The sequence below is a fragment of the Channa argus genome, chromosome 14, assembly GCF_033026475.1.
Source record: "Channa argus isolate prfri chromosome 14, Channa argus male v1.0, whole genome shotgun sequence".
Lineage (NCBI taxonomy): Eukaryota > Metazoa > Chordata > Actinopteri > Anabantiformes > Channidae > Channa > Channa argus.
This window is the reverse complement of record NC_090210.1, coordinates 11,369,797-11,381,702: the sequence shown is the minus strand read 5'-3', so window position 1 is coordinate 11,381,702 and position 11,906 is coordinate 11,369,797. Positions and strand designations below refer to the sequence as shown.

General features: G+C 38.8%; 3 protein-coding genes across 3 annotated transcripts; 2 read left to right on the top strand and 1 right to left on the bottom strand.

Annotated features, from left to right (window-relative positions):
* Nucleotides 1-2,557: 2,557 nt before the first annotated feature.
* nedd8l (NEDD8 ubiquitin like modifier, like) lies at nucleotides 2,558-4,195 on the bottom strand. Its single transcript, XM_067528835.1, has 4 exons — nucleotides 4,035-4,195; nucleotides 3,260-3,307; nucleotides 3,072-3,154; nucleotides 2,558-2,962 (listed from the first exon to the last, which is right to left on the bottom strand). Exons 1-4 carry the CDS (start codon nucleotides 4,050-4,052, stop codon nucleotides 2,836-2,838), a joined length of 276 nt encoding a protein of 91 aa, XP_067384936.1. The 5' UTR covers nucleotides 4,053-4,195; the 3' UTR covers nucleotides 2,558-2,835.
* A 463-nt stretch (nucleotides 4,196-4,658) lies between these two features.
* On the top strand, nucleotides 4,659-6,628 carry LOC137140550 (zona pellucida sperm-binding protein 3-like). Its single transcript, XM_067528834.1, has 9 exons — nucleotides 4,659-4,725; nucleotides 4,839-5,023; nucleotides 5,103-5,206; nucleotides 5,290-5,381; nucleotides 5,468-5,648; nucleotides 5,724-5,829; nucleotides 5,911-5,999; nucleotides 6,279-6,367; nucleotides 6,444-6,628. Exons 1-9 carry the CDS (start codon nucleotides 4,659-4,661, stop codon nucleotides 6,524-6,526), a joined length of 996 nt encoding a protein of 331 aa, XP_067384935.1. The 3' UTR covers nucleotides 6,527-6,628.
* Nucleotides 6,629-7,943: 1,315 nt separating this feature from the next.
* LOC137098433 (zona pellucida sperm-binding protein 3-like) lies at nucleotides 7,944-9,935 on the top strand. Its single transcript, XM_067474657.1, has 9 exons — nucleotides 7,944-8,010; nucleotides 8,138-8,304; nucleotides 8,375-8,478; nucleotides 8,601-8,689; nucleotides 8,761-8,941; nucleotides 9,032-9,137; nucleotides 9,259-9,359; nucleotides 9,550-9,662; nucleotides 9,865-9,935. Exons 1-9 carry the CDS (start codon nucleotides 7,944-7,946, stop codon nucleotides 9,933-9,935), a joined length of 999 nt encoding a protein of 332 aa, XP_067330758.1.
* The last annotated feature ends 1,971 nt before the right edge of the window (nucleotides 9,936-11,906 follow it).

Here is an 11,906-nt window from a genome sequence, read left to right as displayed (position 1 = left end):
GACCTCCTGCCTGGCAGCTCCAACCTCAGCATCCATCTACTCATATATTCACAGTGTCTCCTCTGAACATGTTCAAACCACCTCAATCTGGCCTCTCTGACTTTATCTCCAACACATCTAACATGAGCTGTCCCTCTGATGTCCTCGTTCCTGATCCTGTCCATCATCGTCCCTCCCAAAGAGAACCTCAACATCTTAAGCTCTGCTACCTCCAGCTCTGCCTCCTGTCTTTTCTTCAGTGCCACTGTCTCTAAGCCGAACAACATCGCTGGTCTCACCACCGTCTTAAACACCTTTCATTCTCACTGATACTCTTTTATCACACAACACACCTGACACTTTTCTCCACCCGTTCCAACCTGCTTGCACTCGCTTCTTCACCTCTTTTCCACACTCTCCATTGCTGTAAACCTTTGACCCTAAATACTTAAAGTCCTGTCATCAGGACCAACTGCCTTTCCACTCTTCATCCTCTTCAACGTCCTCCTCACTTTACTCCTACTAATCTTTACTACTTCCTGCTCCACACCAGTCACCTCTTCTACTCTTCGTTCCCTTTAATTTTTCTCATTCATCAACTCTTCAAAGTTCTCCTTCCATCTTCCCATCACACTCCTGGCACCTGTCAATACATTTCCATCCTTATCTTTAATCACACTAACCTGCTCCACATCCTTCTCATCTCTGTCTCTCTGCCTTGCCAACCTGTCCACCTCTTCCTCCTTAGTGTCCAACCTAGCATACAAGTCCTCATATGCTCTTTGTTTGGCCTTTTTCAGCGCTACCTTCACCTCACGCTGCATCTCCCTGTACTCCTTTCTACTCTTCAGTTCTCTCAGTGTCCCACTTCTTCTTAACTAACCTGTTTCTCTGTATACACACCTGAACTTGTTCCACCACCAAGTCTCCTTGTCCACTTTTGTCTTTCCTTATGACACGTCGAGTACCCTCCTACCTGTCTCCCTGATCACATTAGCTGTAGTGGTCCTGTCATCTGGAAGAGCCTCCAAACCACCCAGAGTCTGTCTCAGTTCCTCCCTGAAAACTACACAACATTCTATATTTTTCAACTTCCACCACTTCATCCTCTGCTCTGTCTTTGTCCTCTACATCTTTTTCACCACCAGATTCATTTAACACACCAGAATCCTGTGTTGTCTGGCTACACTCTCCCCTACCAATACTTTACAGTCATTGATCTCTTACAGATTATGTCGACACAAGACGTAGTCCACCTGAGTGCTTCTACCTCTGCTCTTATATGTCACCCTGTGTTCCTGCCTCTTCTGGAAGAAACTGTTCACTGCAGCCATTTCTGTCCTCTTTGCAAACTCTACCACCATCTGTCCTTATGCCTTCCTGAGCTGAAGACCAAACCTGTCTGTCACATTCTCATCACCTCTGCAGATGCCCTTCCTGACACAACCCTCTGCATTTATCCAGAGTTGGGACTGGCACAAGAAGACACTGGCTTGTGTCCTCTTGCGGTTGCATTCAAAATTCCAGTTAAATATTAGTTTGTAATCAAAACCATTTAATGAGGTTACTGCTTTTATGATCAATGAGAGTAAGAGATTCAAATACTCCACAGTGTATTCATCCTCTGAAGCTCACAATCTGTCCCACTGTGATTTTCAGTCAGCTCAACTTTACATTACTATGATCACTTGAAACTAAAATATGTGTTAAGTTTTAGACAGTGTTCTCTGAATAATAATTTCTCATGTTGTGATTGGTTGCATTGTTGGAACATTCCTATCTATACCTGCAATTACGTCTGTGTTAATAACACCGCTGTAGTCCAGCTGAAGAGAACTAGGAAGAGGATGTAGTTTTACCTTGTTTTAAATTAAATTTAGTTTTTATATTTTATATTGCTGTGCGTTCAAATAACCATTAAATGATACTGAGCAAGGTTTAAATTTATACTTATTATAAAACTTGCAGTTTAAACTGATATTTTCAATAATCCCAAAATAACGAAGCAATGTCACAATGGTAGTACAGATCAAATTTGTTTTACTTTTTTTTTAATTGGCTTGGGTCACAGCTGAATAACTATTTGAATTTATTTGCAACATAACTGCTTTAAATGGAAATTCATTTCAGACAACAGGATAAAATTTGTGTGAATTTACTGACCGTTTTTGCCAATGTTGGCTTTAACTGCTGCTGTGACATTTAAAGATAAATCTACAGTAATGTCATATTAATACTTCTAGCTCCACTGTTTTAAAATGGCAGCAGGTTCTCTCTTCATTTACCTATTATAATGGAGCTCTACTGATGACTCCTTTAAGGTTAACCGACTGATATCTTCAAAACTGAACCCAAAATCTAAGTTTCCTTTCTCAGAGGTAATCAACTCAGAGTTCACGCTGAACTTGTTAAACCCAGTTTCTGGAGAAATATTCTGTCAACTGTTAAGATTCTTTTAATCTTCAGACATGTTTGTGATTTTCTAATAAAATATCAGTTTTCATAAACCTCAACACACTAGTGTTTCATTTTAGAAGCTGTAGTCTCTGTGTATATAGGTGTTAGGAAAACACTTAAATTAACTTCAGCATTTATTCACAAGCAAAAAGACCAGTGTTCTTAAACTGTCTCTTGTACTGTGTGGGCACCTGCATCAACTAGTCAAACTAAGAAAAACAATGTGGATTTACAAAAAAAACATTTACAGAAGAATTAGAGCGTCCTTTATGTTGAAATTATTTTTTCTTTTTTTCTTTGCATTGGCCTTAGAACATGGGATTTGAATCTCTGCTGTGACATTGTTAGATCATGACATTTGAAGTGCTATCAATCAGCTGAGCCCACAAAAAGAGCAACTCATGACAAGGAGGGGTGGTGTATGCTCAAGAGATTTACAGGCGCTGATCCTCCTCTAAGCGCCAATACAAGATGGAGCACTGAACCGCCCTGGATTTTGTAGTCTGCTGCAGTCTTCTCGTCATTCCTGAAGGGGACACAAGGAGAGAGGACTAGATGGTTTAGAAGGTTTAATGCCTGAGGCCTGAGAGCATCTTACTGTTACCAAAAAGATGATTCACCACGGAGGAACTCACATCTGTTTTCCACTGTAGATGAGTCTTTGTTGCTGCGGGGGGATCCCTTCCTTCTCCTCAACCCTCTCTTTAATACGCTCCACCTTAATGTATGCAAATACAAAACATATAAAGATATAGTATGTAATTCAAGAGTATTTAGTCTTCATTACGGAACCTAGTAAGAACAATTTATTTCGACTAGTTACCTTGTCTGTGGGCTCAATGTCGATCTCTATTTCTTTTCCAGTGAGAGTCTAAAAACAAAAAAATAAGGCAAAGTGATCACAACAGCTTTGTTTGTGAAATAACAGAACTGCGACAACCTTCAAGTCAAAACAAGAATTCACAGATAACAGAATATCCCATCATTTAGTCCCTGTTACTCTAAAATATTTGACACAATTTTTGAAAAAAAAAGAAATGTCCCAAAACTACCTATAAGATTTTGTTCGACTAGAGCCAGATACATGACTCCTCTATTATGTTAATTGCTCTATTATTATATTGATTGATTGATTGATTGATTTTTCAGCCTTATAGTTAGAAGCCGGCAGTAGTGTTATATGCTGTGGAATAATCCATCTTTGATAGAAATGATCACAGATTTTCTCAAAACACCGACCAAAGTATCGTTACTGGCTAACCTGCTTTGGGAATATTTTTCAGAAATTACTATCAAGCAATGCGATCTTTCTTGCAAGCTATCAAGAAAAAACATCAAATTGTTCGCGTCAATACATGGCGACAAGTATTTCCCACCGTGTTAGTAAGTGACTTGCAACTTTTAATAGTCAACGTCAATGTCAAAAGCCACGCAAACATAAAACTGCTCAAAACAGAATTAGAAATCGGTAAGACAGAATATAAGTAGCTACAGGTCAGGCCCTGAAATAAATAACCCTCGCTAACCGGTAGAATGATGTTAGCGCACTTATCAACAACAACAAAGGCTAGCTGGCGTAAATAATACAATAGTCTTACCTTAACTTTGATCAACATGTTGAATAAATAATAACAGTACAATTCAAAATGATATGAAGCGTTTACTGGGCAAAATACTTGATAAACTCGCGAATTACAATCTGCTTGTCTGCCTTACTGGAGTTAACTTCCTGTGTAGCACGCTAAAGGCTCCGGGCGACACGAGTAATACGTTCCGCTTTGACGACAACCTGAAATAGGCTAATAGCAGAAAATCAACGCATTAACACTAAAGAAAAATATATTTTATAAGATGATCATATTTTGTAAGTAATGAGTAATACTAGCTGCTGGATGGGCATACATATGTAGCCTGGTGGAGTACGTCTATTATTTGCCATTAAAATGTAGAAAACAAGAAGTACAAAGTAACAGAATTCAAAAAATATTAATTTTTATTAATTACTAAAAATTTGAACAACAACTACATTCGAAAATAGGCCAAATAAACAGCACAATATATTCAATATGTGTACAAATAAAATTAAGAGAATTCACAAAAAGGCCTCAGCATAAGCAGAAACTTTGGCTAAATGCTAAATTTTACACAGATGTTAATCATTATCTAATTGAACAGGAAGTCTATAAACTATGACATTTCTGACGAGCATCACTCATTTAGACATGGTGATGCAACTCTACCTGGGTGTGATAATCTTGGCTGTTTTTGCAGCAACCTTTGTTAATGCAGGTATTTTTCAGATTTGTATTCAGAAATTTGCCAACCTTATGTATACTTTTTTTTTTTTACATAAACATGCATTTCATTTGCAGAAACTGACACCATGAGGATTTGTTTTGCAGATATTCAAGTACTCTGTGAAAACACTTCAGTAAGTATCACATGGAGGCTCAGCAAAGAGTTTGTGCCACATGCAGCTCGTTTCTTCCTCGGGAGCTGCATGCCATCTCACCTGAATATCATGCCCACTGGTGAGGGGGAAGCGCTGTTCAATTACCAGTTTGCTGATTGCAAGTTTAAAAAAGTGGTAAAGTACATTTAAAATTGAAACTATAATACCTTGCAGTCACTAATCTATTTAAATAACCTGTTTTCCTTCTTTACAGATAAAAGGGAAACATCTAATATTTCGCAATAAACTGACTTACAGGCCTTATAACAAGTCTAAACCTCCATTCTTTGTGTATCCCATTGAGTGTCTTTATAAAAGGTAAGTGGTTTCGGTGGGGCGGGGTGCAGGGGACTGAAATTCTAGTTTAAAGCAGAAACCTGACTATCTTTACCATGTTTCAGACCAGAGCGGTGGTATCCCCCATTCCTGAACCCTGGGGCAGGTGTTGCTGAGGGTCAAGGCAGTCTGGTTTTCCACATGGCACTCCTCAATGGTGAGTTCTCACTCTTCCATTTACAGCATGAACATATCCAAAGATACATTCTAAGCCTTTGCTTCTTTTTTTTTTTTAATGTACAGAGCAATTAACAGGGGTAGCCATGAAAAATGTTATCCCCCTGGGCTCTTTCATGCCAATATGGGCAGCAGTGGAGCAGAAATCCCATCAGCCTTTGCTGCTGCTTATGGAGGAATGTGTGGCAGCCACCACACCAGACCTACAACCTGACAGCCAGCTTTACCCAATCATTACCAACAATGGGTAGGATCCAATAGGTGTTGGTTGGTGATTGTGCTGTATAAGAAGTCATATTTGCTAACTTTAAACCTTCTTCAGATGTCTTCTGGAAAGTGTTAGAGGAAATGCAGTATTTCTTCCTCGCTACCACTCATCTGCTATCATAGTCTACATGCAATCCTTCAAGTTTGGTCTTGGACAGGAGGTGAGATGTGACATTGAAGCTGATACCAGAAATATTAGTTTAATAAAAAATTAAATCCATGACTGCCTATGTGCTCTACAGGTCTACATCCACTGTAACTTGATTGCATGGGATCTGGAAGGTCTTGATAAAAGCAAGAAAGCCTGCCATTACATGAAGCAAAATGAGAGGTAATACTGGTTTAAAGGAATCATTGAGATTTTTGAAAAAACTGTACTTGCCATATTTGACAAGATTGATACTATTCCTGTGCACTAAATGTATTCCTAGGCTGTTGTAGACAACATGCCACCAATACCTCTAAAGCTTAAACTGAGATTTTCATTGTCTTTCTGTACAGTTTACAAAAGATTCTGCCTTTTAAATGTTTTGTTTTAAAGCTACAGTTGTCACTGCTGTTTTAATAGCAAAATACAATCCTAAAAATCCACTGATTGCCTCTTTCTCAGATGGGAGCTACTTGATGACCTGTCTCGGAGCTCACTCTGTAGTTGTTGTGACTCAACCTGCAAGTCCCGTTCCCGAAGAGGTACATGGAGTAGAGTCCTGATGTAAACCTAAAATATTTCCAAATTGTGCTCTCATAATTTATTTATTTTTTCCCTTCTCATTAGAATCCCACAGCCTGAGGCACAAGTCTGTGTTGGGACCTCTGTTGATTGTGAATCCTTCTGACTCAGAGGCCCTCAACCCATAAATAGGCCAGGTCACTGCTGCTGACCCCAGATAAACTGCAGTCTTTGTCCTTAAAGTGGAAGTTCTGAACATTGGACAGATGACATTTCTTTACCTTGTCCTGGCAGGGCTGGTTCAGTCTTAGCTGATGGAGTCTGATCCTGCGGAGGGGCCAGTAGTGGCTCATTGAGTCATTAAAACAATAATTGCAGAAGTTGCCAAAAACACATTTGATGTACATTAAAAGTGATTTAAATTTGTTATGATTCCACTTAATTTACTGGATTTTTTTTCTGCTTCTACTTTCAAACAACCAGCACATTTCACTTTATCATCTTTAAATAAAATCTGGTGTGTTGTGTGTTTTTTTTTTTCTCTATAAAAGTGCTGTTTTTCTATAAAGCAGTAGTGGGAAAACCATGCTCCTCAAAGACTAAAGCCCTGCTTGTTGTCAAACTACTCCTGCCTTGCATACTGCCCCTCCAGCTGAACACACCTGATCCAGGTAATCAGCAGTGAGCAGTGCAGGGAGAGTTGGGATAACAAGCAGGGCTGTGACCCTTGAAGCACAGAATCCCCACCCCTGCTCTGAAGTAATTTTACACCGTCAGGAACATTAAGTATTTATTATGACCTATTGAACACTCCCATATCTCAGATTCAGTTATTGCCTTTGAGTGCTTGGTCCCACCTCTAGGGCCATAGGAGACTAGAAAATCTAGGCTTTGAATTCAAAAGTGCTTTTTTTTTTCCTTCCTGCCTCAAGCAGTGGCTCAATGAGTCAAATAATTCAGCTCCATGAAATTCAGATATGAGTGACTAGTAACTGCACTGCTGCAGACCACTTGTGTCCAGTTTCAGACCACTTATTAATGTGGCCCAAATCAGTCTAAGATAAGAATCTGAGTGTCTAAAAGTTTCATTAAAAGCCAATTCTGAGTGACATAATCAGGTAAAGATTAAAATTAGTAGATGGGGAGTTTTCTTGGCCGTCACATGCATGAAACAAAGACTGGTGACAAATGAAAGAGGAAAGAATAAATGAGTTGTACAACTTAACAAATGCACATACTTCCCCACAGGTGCACTGCATGGTATAAATGAACAATTAATACCCAATCATGCTCTGGGGCCCATATAATTTAAAGTTTGGACCCACATGGCAAGTGTTCAAAGTGAAAATAAACTATATCTTTAGGAAAAATCATGTTCCTATGTACTTGGAACTAGGATTAAAAACCAAAAACACTGAAGCTGTTCTAGTAGACCATGGTGACCTAACATGATACTAAAAACCTTTTTCATCCATCTGTTACTGCACCTGTGGCTCCTTTGCCTGTGGCTGTTGATGTGCACCAGGTGAAAGAAATTAGTTAAATGGATGTGTCCAAGTCAGATGGATTAATACCACCGACTGTCTCAGCTCCACATTTTCAGTCATGATGGCTTTTCGTTGGCAGTGTGCTTTGCTTTTTAGTCTGGCAGCTGCCATTTCAGTTCATGCAGGTAATGTTGTATTAAAATAGTCTAGTGAATCAAGTTTTTACCTTGTCCTATCTACTTAGAAAACTGAGTAGATACCCGAGTTCTTTATATTCAACCTAACGTTCTTGAGTATTTCTTGTTGTTACAGACATGAAACTGAAGTGTTGGCCTGATTTTGTAACGCTGGTGTGGACAGAAAGCAGATCCCATGCTGACACTTCAAATTTTCGTCTCGGTAACTGTTTTCCGAGCAGCGTCACAGCTAGGGAGGCTGTTTTTAATGTGTACTTCAATGACTGTAATTTCAGGATACTGGTGAGTAATGAATTACAACATGTCACATGTCCCAGTTTCTGTAGCTCAATCATGTTGACCTGTCTTATAGGTTACTGGGGATCAGTTGATGTACACAAATGATCTGACCTATGTTCCTTCTCCTGGTTCTGACATACACCCTTTCACTCATCTAGTGGTTTGTTCATACAAAAGGTGCGTGTTCACACCACACTGTTTTTAAAAAAGTAAACCGCTCTTGGAGTTTTGCAGCTGCATGTGTTCACTGGCAGCAGTTGCTGTACTCAATCTGCTTTTTCTCTTTTCTTTCTGTGCAGGCCTAAAGACTGGTACCGTCCAATTTATGACCCAAAGTTTAATACTTACGGACAAGGAGAGCTAGTATTCCATATTGGCCTTATGAATGGTGGGAGTAGAATTAATATTCATGCAGACTCTTGTAACTTAAATTTTAGCTAATTTTGATTGCTTCTCCAGATGACTTCTCAGGACCTGCTGAATCTACTCATTTCCCCCTGGGCTCCTTTATTCCTATCATGGCCACTGTGGAGCAGGAAACTCATCAGCCATTGCTGCTGCTTCTCGAGGAATGTGTAGCTGCGACTACACCAGAGTTGCAACCAGGCAGCAATATCTACCCAATAATTAGCAATAAGGGGTATTATGACTTAAATATGAGCTTTGGCTAACTGACCATTTATGTCCAGACACTGTAGGTAACAAATTTAAATGTTGTCTGACCAAATAGATGTCTCGTGGACAGTAAGACCTCACGCTCCAAATTTGAACCAAGGAAAGACTCTTCAGAGATCCGCCTGTCCCTTCAAGCCTTTAGATTTGCTCTTGGACAAGAGGTAAATTCAACTTTTGCTAGAACTGTGCTTGTTTGTTTTCATATTCAAGAGATAATGATCTGTAAATATGTGCATAAATTTGCAGTCCTTCCAAACCCCATTTCTTGTGTCCATTGAAAAGGTGTTTATTCGCTGCAAACTGGGGGTTTGGGACCCATCTGGTGTTGACAACATTAAGAAGACATGCCACTATGTCAAAAATCATGGGAAAGCCCTTGGAAGGTTTGTTTTTGGTTTTTTTTTTTTTTTTTTTTTTTTTTTTGTCCCACCCCCCCCATTAAGCTTAATAGCCACTTGAAATGTGACTACTCTAATTTTATTCCTGGGTAGCTAAAATAAATTTTTAATTGATGACAATCACATGAAAAGCATCCCAACTTAAGCCTAATAAAACTGTCTTATTCTCACTCAGTTGGGAGCTACTAGATAATCCTGCAAAAAGTAATCTCTGCAATTGCTGCGAAACCAGCTGCACACCTAGAATCCGGTCTGTATTTGTTCAGCATTTTAATAAATCTGGTCTGGGTGCACTCCTAACAGTTTTTTTTTTTTTTTTTTTTTTTTTTTAAACAGGCATGCTTGGAATGGTACAAAAAGCTCTCCTTGGGCCAGTCAAAATCACTGACGTAACTTTAAGAAGTGTGAAAGTAAATACGTTTATTTTACAAAACAATATTCTATATCGTCGACTGCTTTTACAATTTCTATTTTCTCCTGTATTCTACAGAAACGGATCCATCTTGTGGAATGTCCTTCAGTCTCAACTGGGTTTTTATTCCTGGCCTTTCAAGCTTCTAAAAGCTTAGTGCCTGCAAGTTTCTCCACCTTTCATATTTGTGGCCATTAAAGATGTATCCAAAATTTGAACGTTTCCAATTGATCTTTTCACACAATGGTGGAACTTGGTTTAGGTAACTTAAAGGTAGATATGGTAGTCTATTGCTCCTACTTAAATTACATATAATCAGCTTTACTCAGCCTTCATGAACACCTGTAAGGCGAGACTATTTCATGTGAACATGACTAATGGTGACTACTCTACCTAAGGTCTTAATCACCACTGACTCAAATGATGTCTACATACTCAAAACTTTGAGTTGCTTTGGAGCAATGGTTAAAGGTATAAGATTCTTCTGACCTGACTGTGTTAAGCTATGCGGTTGTGCAAAATGTTTGTTCCGTGGTTAAACCTTAATAGTTACTGTGGCATCTGGTGACCTGAAATCTAAAACTGCAATAAAAGGGCACTGCCTTGATTCCAAAGTCTAGATTCCTGCCTGTACAGAACTGTCCCTTGATTGGGGGGGAAAAGGGTATTTATGAAATTTTAGTCCTAATTATGTTCTAGAGCTGAAAATGGCTCTTGGTTCAACTATTAAACCTTCCATGTTGTCAAATAAGTTGCTACTCCTAGTAGTTGATTAAAGAGCCAAAGATTAATGATTAAGCCATATTGTCATGCCATCATTATGTGATGCAACAGGTGTCCTTGGTGGTGTTTGTATGTTAGATGACTAGTACAGTCTACAGCAGAAATTCTTAATCCTTGTCCTCAAGGACCCCTGCTCTGCTAGATTTCTAACTATCCCTACAATAATTACTGCTTATTACCTGTGTACCATCAGGTGTTTTTCAATGAGAAGCTGGAAAATGCCATTTCACTTTTCGCTTCTCCACCCTCAACTAATGGTATTAACAGCTTTTGATTGAACACATCTGATCCAGGTATTCAGCAGTGGGTAGAGCAGGGGTCACGGAGGACCAGGATTGAGAACCACTGGCCTACAGGAGGACAAATGGCTTAAGTATTTTCATTAATCTCTCAGGAATATATAATAGAGAAAGCTCTTCTTTTAATCATAAATTGAACTTGTAATAAACTTCAATTGTAAATTAAATAAACTAATTCACCTTTTGCAACATACATATTGAATTCTTCAAAACTGTCTAAACTCTCAAAGGCTCACCAATTCTCATGAAAAAAAAAACAAGCTAAAAGATTACCTCATCAGTAAATACATTAATTATTCAATCTTATTTTATTATTTTTAACACTTAAGAGGGGAGGATTATCTCCTTACCATATAAACTGAAATAGAGGACACTCTACCAGTCAGAACAAACTGCTGCTAGCACTAAGGTGGGGCTAAGCTAGCGGAAATACCCCAGATGTCTGGGTAAAACTTCAGCTTTTTCCCAGCAGGGCGACAGGTAAAGAAAAAAGGCTTTATAGTTTCTAGCCAACACGTTATAACTGGTTTCAGTTTCATATCTTCAGGTTGACTTTATCCAGTTGACTAAACGTTTGCAATTTAAGCTAGTTAAACGTCTAGCTTTGAGGCTAACAGCATTTAGCTGTAGTTAGCTTATAGCCCTAAAGGAGGCGTGAGGTCGTATGATAGCTAACCTTAACTGTATTGTTGTCTGAGCATATGTGATGGTGTGTGCTGGTAATATAATTGTAGTATTGTTTAACTATGATTTAACTTTATATTAATTGGGGGATAACTCTGTAAGCTAACCTCTAGGCAAAATGTTAGCACTGTGAAGCCGAAATATCAAAAAGGTTCATGTTGAAATCCACAATCCACAGATGCTTGCCCAAATATTATCTAAAATTCTAATCTAAAATGTGATTATTGGAAGCTACATTTGAAAACCATGGCTATTTCCCCACAACAGAGTTCACCTGGAGGTGTAGTTAATAACATAAAAAAAAAAAAAACCTGAGCTGCTTGCAGGCTCTTGGTGTTGTGTAACTTGAACTCT

What these genes read in the sequence shown, in the direction of transcription:
- nedd8l (XM_067528835.1), bottom strand. An exon ending in ACATTGAGCCCACAGACAAG is followed by an intron (nt 3,155 to 3,259) that starts GTAACTAGTCGA and finishes GCATACATTAAG; the next exon opens with GTGGAGCGTATTAAAGAGAG. An exon ending in ATCTACAGTGGAAAACAGAT is followed by an intron (nt 2,963 to 3,071) that starts GTGAGTTCCTCC and finishes TGTCCCCTTCAG; the next exon opens with GAATGACGAGAAGACTGCAG.
- LOC137140550 (XM_067528834.1), top strand. Translation starts at nt 4,659, where the DNA reads ATGGTGATGCAACTCTACCTGGGTGTGATAATCTTGGCTGTTTTTGCA. An exon ending in TACATGAAGCAAAATGAGAG is followed by an intron (nt 6,000 to 6,278) that starts GTAATACTGGTT and finishes CCTCTTTCTCAG; the next exon opens with ATGGGAGCTACTTGATGACC. An exon ending in TTCCCGAAGAGGTACATGGA is followed by an intron (nt 6,368 to 6,443) that starts GTAGAGTCCTGA and finishes CCTTCTCATTAG; the next exon opens with AATCCCACAGCCTGAGGCAC.
- LOC137098433 (XM_067474657.1), top strand. Translation starts at nt 7,944, where the DNA reads ATGATGGCTTTTCGTTGGCAGTGTGCTTTGCTTTTTAGTCTGGCAGCT. An exon ending in CCAATAATTAGCAATAAGGG is followed by an intron (nt 8,942 to 9,031) that starts GTATTATGACTT and finishes CTGACCAAATAG; the next exon opens with ATGTCTCGTGGACAGTAAGA. An exon ending in CATGGGAAAGCCCTTGGAAG is followed by an intron (nt 9,360 to 9,549) that starts GTTTGTTTTTGG and finishes ATTCTCACTCAG; the next exon opens with TTGGGAGCTACTAGATAATC.